The sequence below is a fragment of the Salarias fasciatus genome, chromosome 8, assembly GCF_902148845.1.
Source record: "Salarias fasciatus chromosome 8, fSalaFa1.1, whole genome shotgun sequence".
Classification (NCBI taxonomy): domain Eukaryota; kingdom Metazoa; phylum Chordata; class Actinopteri; order Blenniiformes; family Blenniidae; genus Salarias; species Salarias fasciatus.
Genome location: NC_043752.1, coordinates 4,355,758 through 4,373,604, shown reverse-complemented (window position 1 = coordinate 4,373,604; position 17,847 = coordinate 4,355,758). Strand labels below are relative to the sequence as shown.

At 45.4% G+C, this 17,847-nt stretch overlaps 1 protein-coding gene across 2 annotated transcripts in view; it reads left to right on the top strand.

Annotated features, from left to right (window-relative positions):
* The window catches only part of grid1b (glutamate receptor, ionotropic, delta 1b), a 364,457-nt gene that overhangs the window by 330,607 nt on the left and 16,003 nt on the right, over positions 1–17,847 (top strand). For both annotated transcript variants that reach the window (XM_030097441.1, XM_030097440.1), the window contains exons 9-12: positions 11,781–11,882; positions 13,044–13,241; positions 13,326–13,668; positions 14,852–14,990. In XM_030097441.1, the coding sequence (XP_029953301.1) occupies positions 11,781–11,882; positions 13,044–13,241; positions 13,326–13,668; positions 14,852–14,990 (782 nt within the window). The remainder of the gene's footprint in view (positions 1–11,780; positions 11,883–13,043; positions 13,242–13,325; positions 13,669–14,851; positions 14,991–17,847) is intronic.

Here is a 17,847-nt window from a genome sequence, read left to right as displayed (position 1 = left end):
AGCTTTGTCTGTTAGTGGCTGGTTTCCATGCGACGTTTAAATCTATTAGAAACAGGTTTCACGTTATATTCATCAGCTTTCAGACACATTAGACTGTTTTAAAAGCTGTTAAAGGCTGGTTTCACATATTTGAATGGCTTTTTAACCTGTTTTTGGTCAGTTTAACATAATACTTATTAGTTTTAAACCTGTTTGCGGTTGGTTTCAAGCACTGTGAAAGGGCCTCATGATTCCCGTCTGAGTTAGGCAATTAAACAAAATCAAGAAAAAGATCTGCACCTTCGTGTTGTGTAAGAAGATTTGGAATTAAACATCACAATATAACTGCATGTTTTGTTCTAGTTAAACCCTTGATGACAATTCCTGTATCTAATTTATCTTTTTAAATGAGTTTCATGATGTTTTGGTTTGGATTTTCACCTTTCATCAGTCTATTTTATGATCAGGTTGAGTCTCAGTGATCTTAAAGCCGTTAAAAAAAAAGTTTAGAACCACAACTTTCCATGAGTTTTGAAGCAGTTTGAGCTGAATCTCAGGGCTGCTCTCCTCACCTCGCTGAGCAGGGAGAACATGGAGCCCAACCGGCAGCAGCTCCGTCTCCTGCCCGCGACCCGCCGGCGCCCCCTGGCCGCGGCTTCACCGCACCACGTCCGCACGTGTCAAACATCATTAAACTCCTCACCTCATTAATTCCTCAATCAACTGAGAGGAGCTGTTTGAGCGTGTTATGGTAACCTTCATCAGGACTCGCCTGTTCCTATTAAAGCTCGTCATACGTGTCTGGACGGACGGGCCGCTAATTAAAGCCGCCCGTACATACGTGAAGGAGCCGTCAGATTAATCGATACACAGGAAATATAATTAGAGAGCAGGCGGGACATCACGGCGTGTCGGCGCTTCACCTCCACGCCGTGGGTGGTGCAGATAATGGAGCGCTGATTATGGATCTGAATAACGGAACGTGTCATTAGCCTCCGTCACCCGGCCGACCCGCGGACTGCGCCAGCGTTTTTAACGTGACGCCGCCGTGCAGTCGCCTGTTGTGAGAGCGTGCCGCGACGGTTTCGTGCACCAGCAGCGTTCCAATTTCCAAGACATAGAATCTTATTTATGTGTTGTTATTTATGTGTTATGGGGAGATGATGAATTGGACGCTGTTACAGGAGACTTCGAGAGATCAATCAACCAATATTGAATATATAGAAGAAGAATATGGACCATTACTTTGGAGGCGGCCATGTTTGTTATTGTCCATCTCCTTGCACGTGTGCAGAACGATTTACCACAGCTGCGATGCGAAGGTTTTCCTTTCAGGGTTAGGTTTGTTCGGAGCCACTGAAAATGCAACTTGTTTGAACAGCTGCTAATGTGCGTGCACACCGCGGTCACAGTGACTGATGTTTCTGCACATGCTCAGCAGATCAACGGTAGTGAAAATGTTTGCCTCCCGGTTGGAACCGTTTGAATCTGCTGCTCTTCTGCTCAATGGCAACAGTTTATAAGAAAAAGAGGATGAAACATACTGTGGAAAAATCTGCTTCCTCTGAATTGATGGAGTCATTTTAAAGTTGCTTTTTATTTGATCTTAAATCAATTGCCACTGCTCTGCTGGTTTTGGAAGAGTTTTCGATGCTTTTGTATCACGTCTGTGTCGGACTGTCTGGGAACCGCAACAGTTTAACAGAAGCAAAACTCAGTGTTTGGATGAATTATCTCCAAACAAAAACAAGCTGTGACACATGAATCTTCACTTTTAGACATTTTCTGACACCAACACACACACACACACACCCAAACACACACGCGCTGATGGATGATGACCCTCTGAAGTGATGATGCTGAGGTAAACACTTTATTTCCTCTGAGGACACACACGTGACAAGGTCAAGTATTAACAAACACACACACACACACACACACACACACACACACTGGATGGCCTGTGATGCATGTTGTGGATCCTCTTTGATGTCTATAATCTACACAAAGCTTCGCTCTCGGGGGCCTTTTCAAAGAAAGACACACCGATGTGAATGGTAATCAGTGTGTGTGTGTGTGTGTGTGTGTGTGTGTTTCCCAGCTTTTCATTTCTACCTCGTCCCCGCCTTTGTGTTGCTCTGAAAGCAGATTGGCGTGTGCGTGTGTGAGGGGTAATTAGCGCTGCTGCAGGGACCTGGTATTCAACCTTCACCAGATTAGCAAACTTTCTGAAAATCTGTCTTCCGCTGCGTTTCCACTCACTTCCTCCCTCGCGTTGCCTCGCGCTCGGCCCTCATCCTGCCGGTATCTGTTCACACGAGGCGGCGGCGGCGAGTTCATCTTGGCAGCTGAGGGACGACGAAGGACGTCACCTCTTTCTGTTCTCACTCCAGAGAGTGAATAAACTTTCTCTCATTTCCAGAAGCAGCGTCTGACTGGTCGCTTCAAACACTGGCAGCCAATCAGCGACGTCCCCGACATAGCAAGACTATCCAATCAGCCAATCAGCTGCTGGTTGAGAGGGCGACTCCAGAGAAAGAGGCTAAAAGACGATGAACAGACAGGAAGTGGTGTGAGAGGTTCATGTCTCTTCGTGTTTCAGAGGAGGTCTTCTCTGTCGGACGCAGTGACGAACCGTTTGCTTCATTTTCACCTCATTCTGAAAACGTAACAAAGATCATTTCAGCAATGTTGCCAACAATGTGCGTTTCCACGGAAACACTCAAACAGATGGAATTAAGTGTGTTAAGTTTTCTTCTGCCTCAGCACTGCTTTCAAACCAGCTTTTGGTTGAGTTCTTTACTGATTCAGAAATTGGTTTAGTTTTCTGTGACATCCCTACAGTCTGCATGCGGAGATGTTTCGTTCTTATTTTAAAGAACTAGTTTTGAACTAATTCAAACTATAAACTGGAGCCATTCAGATGTGTTTCAAATATTCAAATTTAAACTTGAGCAAAATTAGTTTTCTGTTTGGTCTGATCCAGACTGGTTTTGAACTAGATTCGGCCTGCTTGTACAGCTGTTTCAGACTTTTATTTTAGAAAAATACCTTCAGATGGCTGTCTTGTGTTTGACGCTGTACAAATACAGTTGAATGGAATTAATCCCACCTGGTTGGAAGCTGTTTTTAGACTTGTTTTCTATTGTTAAAATGAAATTTCTATTGATTTAAAATGAACTGAAAAATTGGACTAGACCAAAGAAATCTAGTTTAAAAATTCTGTGGTTTATGAGTCCAAAAAAATATTCCATAATCAGAGTGAAAGAAATCTCCACTTGACATATAACTAGTCCAAAATAATTTTGCATTCAGTTTAATATTAGTCTAGGATGGTTTGAATCCCACAAAGCTCAAAATGTATTGAAAAGGAAAAATCCTACCCTAACATTGTATTCAGTCTAAAAAGGTGTGATGGTTAAATTTGTGCCGACCTGCTCTGTTTTCCTGCTCATAATTAACATGAATCCAGTTTTTTTTTTTTTGTAGGATTTGAGTTTTTGTGGATTTATTCCTCCTCCTGATTACAAATGTGCTGCTTTCTGTCAGGCATAAATCCACAGGAGCCGCATTTGTTCTAATCTTTGTTTCCTCCGAGGATCAAACTTTGACAAAGTGCCGGTTTCCTCAACTTCATTTATTGCAGACATATGGTGTTTTTGTCTGAAACACAGAAACGAGGGGTAAAGAGAAAGAGTCTGAAATCCAAACATCACATCTGTCTCTCTTTCTTCTTCCCTCCCGCCACCGACAGCCTGCCTAATGTGGTGTCTCTTTATGGGATGTCCAAGAGCTCCACGCTCATTCATCAAACATGAAATAAAAGGGGAAAATATATACTTTTTTTTCGGTTTTTGAAGGAGAAGACTCAAATATCTGTCTTGTTTCATGTATTATGCACGGAAATTAGCAAAGCTTTGAGTTTTCAAAGGCACAAATTGTTGCTAACGACTCCAAATTACCTCAGGGACTGAAAATTAGCACCGTCTGAGGCTCATTTTCGTCCTCCAACATTTCTAATGGATTCATTTCAGGACGGCTGCTAACAATGTCGTCTCTATTATGGAGGGATGGGTGGGTAATTTCTATCCTCTACACACACACACAAAAACGAAATGCAGCCTTCCTCGGATCCTCTCTGCTTCTGAAATGAGGGAGAAATGAGAGACGATGCAGAACAGGAAGAGAAAAGAAGTCAATACTGAATACATTATTCTGATTTGGTCACTCCGGAGGTTTTAATGCACCAGCATGCACTGGGTGACTGGTACGCGCCGCCAGCGCCGCCGGTCCCCACACCACCAGGTTCATGAGTTCATGTTGTGATTTGAATGAAAACGGAAACAATGGATGATGGTCGAACCACAGCCGGAGTTCATGACTGGAGAGAAATACTGTGATGGCTCGGCTTTGAGCAGATGCCCTCAGATCTGAAACCATTGCGGTTTTTCTCCAGTCATGAAGGAGACTAGAGGGAAAGATTCAGCCGACAGCTGGATGGAGAGGAAAATATTATTGTTGATGTTTATTTCCCAATTATATCTTTGTACCGACTAACAAGCGATCCAGAGATGAAGCGGAAATTATAGAGTTAAACCTGAAATTCTCTCCTCGTAGCCTTGATCTTTGTCTATTTTCACTCTAGAATTCTATTCTATATTTCAAATAATATTCCCTTTTATTAGATATCTTGTCTGTTCAGGGAGAATTCTGTCTGGAGGTTCTGGAGTCTGAGGCTGTGTTCACACCAAAGCATTTGGCTCGACATAAATGACGTGGTGGACCTGGTAGCGACAGTGTGAACACGTTTTTCACGTTGGAGCGACCTACTTGTGGGTCCAGCCGGGGCCGCCTCGAGGAGGTGGTCCGAGGTCGGCACCGGCTCGATCTACATGCGGTGAGAACACGGTCGCTCCCCGGGTCCAGCCAGCTTTCCTTGTTTGCCACACTTTTGTCCATGTGGGGTTTCCGTAACGCATGACACGGACTGTTATTCTAAGCGCGCACGTCGAGCATGGCGGAGAGCCTGTGCTTCCTTCTGAAAGTCGACGATTTGTATGGTCTGCAGAAAAATCATGTACAACAGAACAGCCGTTCTTCTGGCTGCGTTCTGCCTACAGAACGGAATCACCGCAGCACCGTCTGCGGTGTCTCTGCAGTCCACTGGAGGAGGTTGCCAGATATGTCGATCTTGCACCATAAACCGGTTTAACTCAATAGAAAGCAGCCCAAACCGCCATCTCAGTTGAAAATGCACGTTAAAACTGTATTTGTATAATTAAAAAAACACTTCATAAGCACATATTCATTTCATCAACCCGTCAGACATGTTCAATAAAGAAGCTTGATTTTGGCGGAAACCTGCCCAATCTGGCAACACTGAGCCGCTCCGGTCAGAGAGCTGTTTTGTGCAGTTTTTGAGTTGTTTGACTTTCCTGCAGTGACGAGGTACAAAACCGTTGATTTCTAATGCGTATAATGACTACACCACGTTATTTGTTCTGTATTCTACCAGAAGAATTAAAAAAAATAGAAAATTAAGGCAAAAACACGACACAGCTTTTATTTTGAAATCACTTATTTTGGAACAAGTATCGCGTTTCCTTCCTTGCTTCTGTCTGGTTTGACGCTCCTGCGGTTCGACGCCGGTGAGAACACGATTCAGTTATTCATGAGGAGGCTGATTTACAAATTCACACTTCCCAAAAGGGGTCCTGGCTCGACTCAACTCGGTGTGAACACAGCCTGAAAGTTAAGAGCTTCCATCGTTTTTCTCATTCCTCAGTGGCCCCTCCCAGCAGGAACCCCGTGGCGGGAGGAGGTCCTCCGGCCTCAGTTTGAAAACCTCTGGAGCTGAATGGCGGCTCCTGTTAGATTATGGGGAGGTTATCTGTCGGCCGCGGTCGCCGTCTGATTAAAAAGGGCGACTTCCTCAGAGGGTCGTGAGGCCAGAGCGCGAACACCTCCTGACGCCTGTCCTCGCTCCGAGGCCGAGTCTCCGGCAGCCAATCAGCAAGACGGCACTTCAGTCTGTCAGAGAGGGGGAGGCCTAACGTTTCAATCTCTATCAGGCGTTATCTGCAGGTGGGGGAGGGGGATAGAGATACGGATTGAGATAACGTGGCCGGAGTTGTCACTAAATACATCAAGTGTCGTTATCATTGGTTAACATCCTTTATAAAGGATCTACCTTATAAAAACTGGTGTGTTGTGAAGTCCATGGTAAAAAGGAAGTTTAATACCAATGAAACGCAAAAAAACTCCCGTTATTGTCCACATCGCAGGCCCCGCCCACACCATGTGATTGACTGCTCATTTCTGAGAGCGACAGGTTAAAGAGCGCACCGCCTCCAAACGTCATTTTACATCTCGAATCGAAGCTTCGGAGGAAGAAGAGGAGGAGGAGGTGAAGAAGTGTGAATGGGAGAAAAAAGGTGGAGGAGGTGAGAAACGCTGGAGGAGGGTGGAGGGAGGAGACGCTCCGGACGTCTGGAGGAGCGAGAGGAGAAGCAGGGAGGAGAGGAATCGTGCATGAGGAGCGAGGTGGAGAAGCTTCCCGATTCCTGACTGAAATCCACATTTTTTTGCTTCTCCTCAGACCTGAGCTACAACAATGAGTAACTTCCACATATCTTTGAGTCCACATGAAAGCCAGTCATGTAATTAGCTTTAGCTGAAAGCAAATACCAAACTTAATACAAAGGCTAATTTCATTTACCGAGCCCGAGCTCAGATAAGAGCTGGTTATCTAATTCGCCTTGAACTTAGCTGGACGTGAACAGCTTGTGCTTAACTTTGAACCGAGTTAAAACCTAATTGTGAAAATCGCTTCAGGCAAAGCCGAAATGCTGGAACGAGTTGAATTCATGATCCAGAACCTGACGTTTAAGTTTTAACGCAGCGACGAAAAGATTTTCAAGTAAATGCCATAGAAGTTATTACAGAATCCAAATATTTCATGAGATTTTAATCTTCTCTCTTATTATTAAAACTTTATTTAAACACTGACTTTATTGCTGTTGCCCTGGGAACCACAGAGTGGAAATGTTTCACATGAAAATATGAGAAAGTGTTTTGTTTGGTGCAATTAAAAACAAGCTCAAACAGCTGAGATGAGATAACTGTTGTTTCTCTGTTTCCATGGCGACTGGCAGAGATTCCCAGGCTAGCTTTAGCTCATTCAGGTCAACAACTCCATTGGATTTTTTTCTAATAAAGCCGCCCTGCTGCGAAGGGAAGTTTTCCCCGACGCTGTAGCGGAGCGTGTTCCTGACCGGTCCTCCGTTATGAGCCGCGCTGATGTGTTTTCGCGAAGGCCAGCCGGTCCCCGGGCGAGCCGCTGTCTCCGCTAACGGCGCCTCGTTGGACTGACTTACGGCGGCCATGTTGCTCTGAGCGTCGGTAACGAGCGGCTCGCAGCACGTCACGAGTCTGCAGCCACATAATGAGTATTTATGCTCCGGCGCAGATGGAAACTGAGCAGGTTTTAGCTTCTGGACTGAATTTATCTGCTTCAGCTGGATTTATAAGCGACTTTCTTTTTATATTTAAATTATTGATGTTATTACTGATGTTTTATAGTTTGTTGTTACGCTTAAATATTTATTAATATATGCACCAAGCAACTCCTTTCAAGAAAACGATATGTATGAGACCCATGCGGCAACATAACTCAACAGCTGATATTATCCCGAAAATCGAAATAATAGTAGAAAACAGAGAATTGGAGCTTAATAGTGGAGGTCTGGAGCAGAAACACTCACTTGTGCTGATGGTGACTGACAGTCGTTACGAGTTTAGAGTCAGTCAGCGATCAGTCACTGATGTGACTGTTGTAGCATTATTTATTTAGCACTCTGTTAGCAAACAAGCGAAGAGTTAAGTGAGAGTCGACAGACGTGTGTCAGTCCGACTCCACTCATCCAGGCTGGTTTACATCGACAGCGAACAAGCTAACCACGCCTCAGACATCCTCGCTCTCACTTATCGTGTTTGTTCGCTTGTTTTTTTGCTCAGAACACTAAACCCCGGACGCGGTGGTGGATATTAGCCCGAGGTCGTCGTCTCAGTGCATCATGGGGAGGATGAGGAAACAGGAGTCAGACATGGACATGATGAAGCAGAAAACATTCAGATGTGTTAAACTGCTGAAAAGACTCATTTCTGGCCTGCAGGCAGCCGACGACTCCCGACTCAGCTGAGCTCCGCTGTCAGTCTGAAGCCTCGTTACACATCAGGAGGGAGGGCGCTGCTGGGAGCAGCACTTTCAGTGCAGGACCCTCCTCCTCCTCCTCCTCCTCCTCCTCCCCCCGTTCCTGGCTGGGTTTCGGGGTCCGTTGTGACGGTTCAGCAGTTCAGCTGAGACGGACGAGAGTCAGGACTTCAAACCGTGGAGATAATTTATCAGCGCGGGTGTTAATGAAGAATATAACCCCCGTCACCCCCCCTACGCCACCCCCACCCCACCTCCACTCTCCGCCTCGCATGAAGAGGAACGAGGGGCTGAGATCAGTTAAAGGACAGCAGAGCTCAGAATAGCTCCCTGATTATGAAACGGTCCCTCCTCCTCCTCCTCCTCCTCCTCCTCCTCCTCCTCCTCCTCTTCCTCCTCCTCCAACTCCTCCTCCTCCTTACTGGCTCCACATCTCTACTTTTACAACATTCCCAAGTGAAAATTGAAAATCGAATCACATTTCAAGCGGTCCGTTTCCACGGCAGCCGTACGCTGAAAAAGGGCTCCCAACATGGTGCTCTTTGAAAATGACTCCATAAACGAAAACGATGTTTTCAGTTGAAATGCTGGCGTTTAATCGAGGCCGAAGGTCAACTTTGAATATAGATTCACAGGAGATGGAGCATGACCTCCTCCTGTACAAGGATTTAGTGTAGAGGGCTTTAATGCATGGTGCCCTCTAGTGGTCATTACTGATATGCCAGCTGCAATGTCAGTGTCAGAGGATAAAGACTGTCTGGAGGATCTTGGAAAAAATGAGAAATTTTAGAATTAAATTCAACATTTTCTCACTTAATAACATGTTTATTGTGCTTTTTTTTTTTTTTTTTTTTTTTTTTAGCAGAGCACAGAGAACATGGACCTGCAGACAAGATGGAGATATTCATTTATTTATTTAGTAATTAATTGTATAATTCTAAAAGTATGTAAAAATGTACGTCTATGAATTCAGGACTAATAGATTATTACAAAGTTGGTGGTTAAAAGAACAAAATACATTTTCATGCAAAGAAATAATGTCTTGAAAAAATTAGCAAAAATGTCTATTATATATCGAATACTGCATTTTTTTTCTAAAAAAAAAAGTCAACATTGTATTTTTAGAATATTTTTCAAATTCTTATTCAAAAGCTTTTTATTTTTCTGTTAATTTATATTTGATTGTGTATACATTTTTTTTTAAATTTTGTTGTTTTTAATAGATTCATAGATTTTTTTTTCAATATGACTTTTTTTAAATCTTTTTGTTTATTTGTGTTTCTTAGAAAACAGCTACATTACTTTTTTATTGTCTGTTTGTTTTATTTTGTTCCCGGAAATTTTTATATTTTAATTTTAAGTTAATTTTACCCTCCATAAATCAAAATATTAGATTTTTTTGTTTGTTTTTTTAACTGTATTAACATTAATTATATCAAAAATATTGATCAAATAAGTGATGTATTGGATTTAAGGGTAGATATCCTTGGAATTAATGTTAATAATAAATGCAGCACGTGTGTGATCCGCTGCAGACAGAAGTGTGGCGCTTTAACGCCCTCCTCTGTGTCACAGTAACATGATCATTAGCAGCTTCATGTTTGTGTTTACATCCCTCCACATGTTGAAGCGGGCGGCGCTAGCGATGCTAACGAAGGCGTCCTGTCAGAAATTACAGCGCGTTCGCGTTAACTGCCAGCAGACTGCGGTCGATCGCGGGTGCATTCTTCTTCTCTGGTCTTAAGCGTTTTTCATCCTACACTGTGTTTTTCTTTGAATTATTATTCTTTTACCATCTTTGTCACATTGAAGCATGAAAAAAATGCTCAAAAAGCCGTTTAATTACACGACTTCACACAATGAGGCTCTGTTCAGAGGAGGCGTCTTCCACCAGATTCTGAAACCAATCCCTCGGTGCGTGTAAACTCCTGCTCAGCTGTTAGCGTCCCGGCTAATCGATAAACGTGTGTGTGTGTGTGTGTGTGTGTGTGGGTTTGCGGATCGATGAGAGCACAAATACCAACAACAGACAAAAAGAGGGAATCAGGCTGTTTACCGTGTGTTTCCGTGGCAACCAGGTGCTCTTTAATAGAAAAAGCAAAGAAGAACCGCCGCTTCAAAATAGAAAACACGAAGCTCGGTTTACCTGCTGACTGCTCACCGACAATGGTACACGGAGGACAATGGTTGCCAGTGTTCAAAGACAACGTTTGTTCGTAAGGGTTGAACGGCAATGTTTTTTAAAGAAGTATATGACGATCACAGAAGTGTTCACAGACAATGCTTTTTGAAAGCATCAATAGACGGTGTTTTTCTAATGTTTGCTGACGAAAAGTCAGTATTTTTTAAAAGGTGATGGTCTCTTTCAGAAGTGTACACCAGGATGTTTTTTTTTTTAAGGAGTGTTCACAGACAGTGGTTCGGGGCCAATTATTTTCAGAACCATTCACAGCAGTACTTCTTAATGGATCGTTCACGGACGATTGGCCACAACAGTGTTCCCAGCCAGTGTTAATAGTTTTTTTTTTTTTTTTTTTTTTTTTTTTTTACGTGTTCACAGACAAAGGTTTCAGAGGCGTCCCTGAATCGATGCAGTCGATTTCTCAGTTTTCCATGAGAAAAGTCGCTTTCCTCCAATTGTTGTCACTTTGGTTCCTGGTTTGTCTGTAATCTGATTACTCTGTGAGGACAGTATTTCTAAATATATTCCAAAGTAAAGACAATATTCAAGACATCCATGTGCACTTGGTTTTAGATACATTATTATTAGTTCTTTACATTGATTCAGTGGTCTTAATCCTCAGTCCCACCGTGGCCCTCTGGTAGTGTGCGTGGACCATCTGTGGCCCTCATGATGAAGCTGCTGCCTTGGACAATGGCTTCTTTTCCCTTCTGGCAGAATTGAACTTTGATGACTGAGAACCGGTGTCAAACATGTGAAATCGTCATAACAAGCCTTTCATGTGTCGCAGAATAGAGTCTTTCTCTTGACATTATATAAGCTGGACGTTATGGACCCGGGTCTGTACGGACGAAATGAACTCTCGCTGCTCTTTCAGCTCGTTTTCCTGAAAGGGATGTTTGGGGCTTTGAGGAGCAGCAGCACATTTCTTTCTCTTTTTTTTTTTTATACCTAATTAGGTCAGGGTGGTTTTGTATGTGGCTGAAAATGTGATGAATGGAAACATGCCTTAGTGGGTTGTTGGCACGCCGCGATGTCTCTTCATTTTCTTTTTCTGTGAATCCTCACTGCTCGTTTGTCTAATGCGCTGCCTGCTGAAATCCAAGAACACCGCGCACACACACAAAAATTGTAATTGCCGCCTGCGAGCGGTGCAGCGTTAATTGACACGAGCTGTGTGTGTGTGTGGGTGTGTGTGTGTGTGTGTGTGTGTCCTCTGAGGAACTCTGACACAGCAGCAGATGAGATGTTTGAAAGTGAGGTTGTTTTTTTTTTTTTTTGTTGTTGTTGTGCTGCAGTCAGCACTGTTTACAGTTTTCTTCTTCTTCCTCTTCTTCTTCCTCTTCTTCTTCTTCTTCCTCTTCTTCTTCCTCTTCTTCTTCTTCCTCTTCTTCTTCTTCTCTGCAGCTGGCGACGTGGGATTCGCTCCATGGTCTGAACGGCAGCTTGAAGGAGAGCCGCATCGAGAACGGCATGCAGGGAGTGACGGTCAAAGTTGTGACTTTACTGGTAGGTGATAAGTTCACTGGTGTGTGTGTGTGTGTGTGTGTGTGTGTGTGTGTGTGTGTGTCCATTTCTTTCTGTTGAGTTAAACTTTAGTTTTCAGTCGATACAGAGAATTTCCTCCACGTGTTTCTGTTGTTCGGCTCCTTGGACGCTACTTCCTCGCAGCCTGAACTTTCCCTCCACACCTTTCTCCCCCCCATCGATCCCTCGTCGGGGATTACGGCGCCGTGATTAGTTTAATAGATACAAACAGCTCAGAGGTTCTGATCCCTGCGCTGCAGCAGCGAGACACAAGACCAACCAAGCGAGGCTAATACCTTCAGCCTGCCATTCATCCCAGCAGCTGCAGCACAGCCAGGCCTCTGCTGCCAGACACACACACACACACACACACACACACACACACGCGCGCTACCTGAGTTTTACAATTTGGATCCGAACACCACTTCTTATATTTTCTGAAAGAAACAAAAAGTTTTGACTTTCGCCGAATTAAAAAGAAAAAAAAAATCTCCTCGTAAACAAACTTACAGTAAAGTTCTGAAACAAACAAACTGAAGCCAACAAAGGATTCAAACTTCTAGAAACCTGCAGAGCTGTGCTAGCAAGGCTAATAAAGCTAACAAAGCTAACAAGGCTAATAGATAGAATGAAGTTAAAGTGTCGCCCAAATAACAAACGATGGTTTTCCGAACTGTTCCCAGACGATGGTTTTCTGAAATGTGCCTGGGTCCGTGCAGTGGTTCCCGCTCCAGAACCCTGTCTGCTCAGAGCAGTGAATCCTGTTTGTGACTTTCACTCCTGAAAGAGATTCCTCCGAGGCTGAACGTCTTTGTAGTTTCATTATTGCTTCCTCTGTTTTTCTTTCAACTCAATTCACCTTTAAAATGTTTTCTTCTTTCTTTATTAAATGTCAAATTTTCTTATCTGCAACAGCACTTTCAGAAAGTTTGACACTCTGTTTGAGATGTGGCTGAACAGACCATCAAGGACAGTTTCACTTGTTATTCCAATAATCTCTGAACTCACAGGAGTCCTTTTCTAAAGCTCTGATAAAGCCTGATTATTCGGAGCTTCTGTGTTTCCTCCTCATGTCCTTGTCCACCTCTTTGTGTTTCCAGTTAGCTCACAGTGAAGCCGTCCCTCTTTTCTCCCTCCCTGCAGGAGGATCCCTTCGTCATGGTGGCCGAGAACATCCTCGGCCAGCCGAAGAGATACAAAGGCTTCTCCATTGACGTCCTGGACGCCCTCGCCAAGATCCTGGGCTTCAAATACGAGATTTACCAGGTGGCCGACAGTAAATACGGATCCCAGCTTCCGAACGGCTCGTGGAACGGCATGATCGGAGACCTCATCAACAAGGTAGAGTTCCCTCGTCAGAGCTTCCCGCTGAGCGCCGAACTTCGGTCCGAGCGAGCGCTCTGACGTTTCCCTGTGCTCGGGCAGAGAGCCGACCTGGCGGTGTCGGCCATCACCATCACGCCGGAGCGGGAGAACGTGGTGGACTTCAGCAAGCGCTACCTGGACTACAGCGTGGGCATCCTGCTGCGGAAGCCCGAGGAGAAGATCAACATCTTCTCCCTGTTCGCGCCCTTCGACCTGGCCGTGTGGGCCTGCATCGCCGCCGCCATCCCCGTGGTGGGCGTGCTCATCTTCCTGCTGAACCGGCTGCAGGCGCTGCGCTCGTCCTCGGCGCAGGGCGGGCCGCCGGGGCAGCCGGTCGGCGGCGTGGGCTCCGGCTCGCTGCACAGCGCCATCTGGATCGTGTACGGAGCGTTCGTTCAGCAAGGTGAGCGAGGAGACCGGCCTGGACTCCACGCCGCTGCTCATACAGCCACTAGAGGGCGCCTGTGCGTTCGTTTCTTTACGTGAAGTTTGTTCAGCAGTAGCAGCTCCTTCTCTGTGACCTGAATCCCACTTTCTGACCTCGAGAGCCGCGCCGTGGCCCTTCTGCCTCACATCTCTGAGACTGATAAAGACCCAACTTTCAAATGTGCTGACAGGGTCTGAGTCTGGAGGCGATCCAGCCCAGAGATATATGTTTAATAGCATATTAAAGTATAATTATCTTGTATTTATTGCAACAAGCAACCTCAGGCTGTTTGGAGTCAATCTGAAAGTCAATCATAAAACCGACATCAATGTCACCGAGCAGCCGCCTCATATCGCCGTACGCCCAACTTTTTATGATCACCTTCCATACCGTCCGCGGTTATTGAAGATTTCATCTGTTTTCGACCTCTGAGGCGTCCTGCTTCACACAGCAACCGCCACCAGTGTGAAGGTTACACACTGCAGAGAATCCCGACGAACACACACCGACGGGAGCGCACGGTCACCTGCAGAGACACGTGGACACACCTGCAAAGACCCACACACACACACACACACATATGTGAAACAAGCATGCTGCAGTGCAGGTGTACACTGATACTCCAAAACATCATTTTGCATGCACACACACACACACACACACCACAAACACATTAGCTCGCACGAGCATGCAGGCACAAAAATAACGAATGTGCGCACACACACACACACACACACACACACACACACACACGTGCTGTGCTACCCTGCAGAGGCGTCCAGCTGCATCCATTATGGGCTGGCAGGTTGCCTGGGAAACCTTTCAGGGCCTGACGGGTTGTGATTGGATGCAGTCGTGCGGCCGCTCTGCTCCGCTTAGCAAAGCGCCGTGCTCACCTGCTGGCCGAATCACGCTGCACAGGTGCTCGCCCGGTCACCCGGAGCAGTCCGTAACGCACAGGTCACAGGTTCGATTCCCCATCGGCGGTGTGTGTCCACCAACACCTGCGTGATGTGAAGCTGAGACACGGTGAAGGCTCTGAACACACCCAGAGATCAGAGTAATGACCTGCGTGGCGTGTGTGTGTGTGTGTGTTTGTGTGTGTGTGTGTGTGTGTGTGTGTGTGTGTGTGTGTGTGTGTGTGTGTGTGTGAGAGCAGGAGGGGACGGCGTGGTCGGCTCGGTGGCTCTGAGGATCGTCATGGGGAGCTGGTGGCTGTTCACGCTCATCGTGTGTTCATCATACACCGCCAACCTGGCAGCGTACCTCACTGTGTCACGCATGGATCACGCTATACGGTAACACACGCACACACACACGCACACACACAGACACACACACGATTTTTAAAGTACATTGAGATTCCCAGTGACTCACTGTGCAAAGTGTCGCCTCTAGTACATATGGATAAGAACACACACACACAGATGTTCGATTAGCAGACAGGTGCGGTCCTGACATTCCCAGAACTGTTTCTCACATCTTGACGCTCATTCGAGGCCTTTGGTGTAAATCCACGTCTTTACCTGAGACACATCAAAGCATTGTGGGAAAATTTGAAAGTCATGTTACACACACATTTAGAATTTAGATTTTTTTGCTTAATTGCAGTCATTTTCCACTCATGTAAACCATAACTCGTACTCACCGGACTTGAGCTCTTCCAATTCATCAAAAACTGAATCACTTCGAGATGTTTCGATTCTCGTACAATCGAACACATTTTTGGTGCAAATCTTGAGGAGTGTTGCCGTTAAACTGTGTGTACGTGAAGTGTTTCTTTAAATGACTCCAAAGACATTGCATTAATTTCACTGATTTGCTGCAGAACCACTAAGAGCTCATTTACACAGCAACGTTTTCCAGTGAAAAGAGAAAACTCTTGTTGAAGTTCGGTTGATCGTTTACGCGATAGTGTTGCTTGGAGCCAGTAAGAACCTAACTTTTTCACAGTGGCTCCCGAGGCGGACCTTTTCCTGTAAACACTTTGACTCCGTCTCCGTGCAAAACTTTGTTGGAAACAAATATGCAAAAAGCCTGTTTTCGCTGGAAAAGTTGTGTAAACAGGACCAGTCCTCACCTCCATCATTTCCCTCCTAACAGCTTCAGCGTCGGGCTGCATGTTGGTTCAAGTGCTGATATTTGTGTCTTTTTATTCCTCTTTCATTGACCTCATGCGTTTTTTAACCTCCGTTTAAATTTTTAACTTGAACAGATTCATCTAATGCAAACTCAAGCAGAACTAATCACAAACACACACACACACACACACACACACACACACACACACACATGGCGTAACCACCTGAGACCATGTCCGAGGCTTTAATTAATGCTCTTCGGTTTATAATAGCAGCTTTATATTTGGTGCATTTGCTAATTAAAAGCCGCTCCGTCTGCGGCTCTGATTGTTTTTTATGATCGGCTTTGTCGGACGTGAGCTTGTATGTGTTTGAAATATTGGCGTGAGAGGATTCCTTTCATTTTTTTAAAGCCTCATAACTCAGAAATGTTCATTCCTGTCCGACAGGCGGGCACTCAGCCGCTCATAAAGTCACAGTTACATTATATCCGAGTGTTGCTTGATTTAATGTGGAAAATGTGCGGCTGTGCAGCGACTCCTTCATGAGTTCAAGACTTTTAAGAGTTTCAAATATTAACGTGAACATTTCAAAATGAATGACTCGAGAGATGTTTGATTTGGAGCTGCTCGGGGGGATTCGGTCGGTAGTTTTCAAAGCTTCACTTCTTTTAGAACTTTCAAAAAAAAAATCCTCAAATTTTTAACACGTCCTGTAACTGCAGTTGCTCTTTATCTTTTCTTGGCCTTTCTTTTGTTGCTTTCCAACAAGTAGGCAAGAATGAAATATTTAATTTGGAATGCAAAACGAAGGTAAAATAAGCAGAGGAGGATTACAAACGTCAGCATGTTAGCATGTTAGCTCGTTAGCAGGCAGCGACTCATGACGTGAAGCAGACGCAGTTTGTAAAAATAACCTCTAGACTCAGGAAGTTTCCTCTGTCAGAACCTGCAGCGCTGAGTCTGAAGGTAAAACCAGAGGACAGGGGGAGAGGGTGAAGAGTTCTCCACATCTCAAGTGTTGGACGGCTTCACAAACCGCCCGGTGACTCCGGACCCTCGGAGTGCTTTTCTCCGACCGCCGTGTGGAGATGTGAGCGATGTCAGCGGCGGGGGCGAGGGCGAGAGGCGGCACTTCTCCTCATCCTCGCCCCCGATTATCTCCCACATCAAAGCCTCTTTTCATCTGACGGCTCGTCCGGACCCTCATTTCCTGTTCGGGGCGCCAGCGGCTCGGCCGCTGAGGGAGGACGGCGGCTCCGTGTCCGTTCGGGGAGCGATGGGGGGGGGGGGCTGTGGGGGGGGTTAGAGTCGCAGGTACTCCAGACGAGTCTGTTCTCAAGAGGCCGACATCCTTTAAAACATCTTTGATGTTGACGTGATGACGGAGAGCAGGCATCGCCATCGGCGGGCCTCAGATATCTGGAGGAATATTTAACGTTTCCGTCTCAGTCGATGAGGCTGACGTCATTCGGATCATCGGTCACAGTTTATAATGAGACATTAATGCTTATAGAAGTTTAAAAGCCGTGAAAACTTGAGTCTGTCAGTCCTGCTGACTGAGCTAACTGTTGGCTTTAGCATTAGCAGAGCTGGTCGACCTCTCCTGCTCACCCAGAGCATCTTCCTCCCGCTAAGCGTTAACAGAAATCAACTCAGTCGGTTTTATTTGTGTTTCCTGGTCTGATGTCGTCCTTTTGCTGAGAAAAAAAAAAAAAAGCTAAATATGAAGCCACACACTCACACACACACTTGTCTCTGTGACATTCAAACTCAAATGTACTCGGGAGCCATTTTTTGGAGGAGCCACTCCACTTGACCACTTTCCCGCGTCTCGTTCCGACCGAGTTCGTTTGAAACCGAGCGATTTGACGTGGAGTGGCTTCCAAAGTGACTCCAGAGCCGAAACATGTCTGCTGGCAGAGAAACAAACAAAGCAGACAGGAAACAAAAGTACCCAGCACCAAAAACAGCTGATGACCATCAGATCATTTCAGATCGTCTGTTATTCGGCCCATAGATGAGAACAGTTCACAAGAACGCCTGAATGAGCTGCAAGAACAAAGATTCTCCAT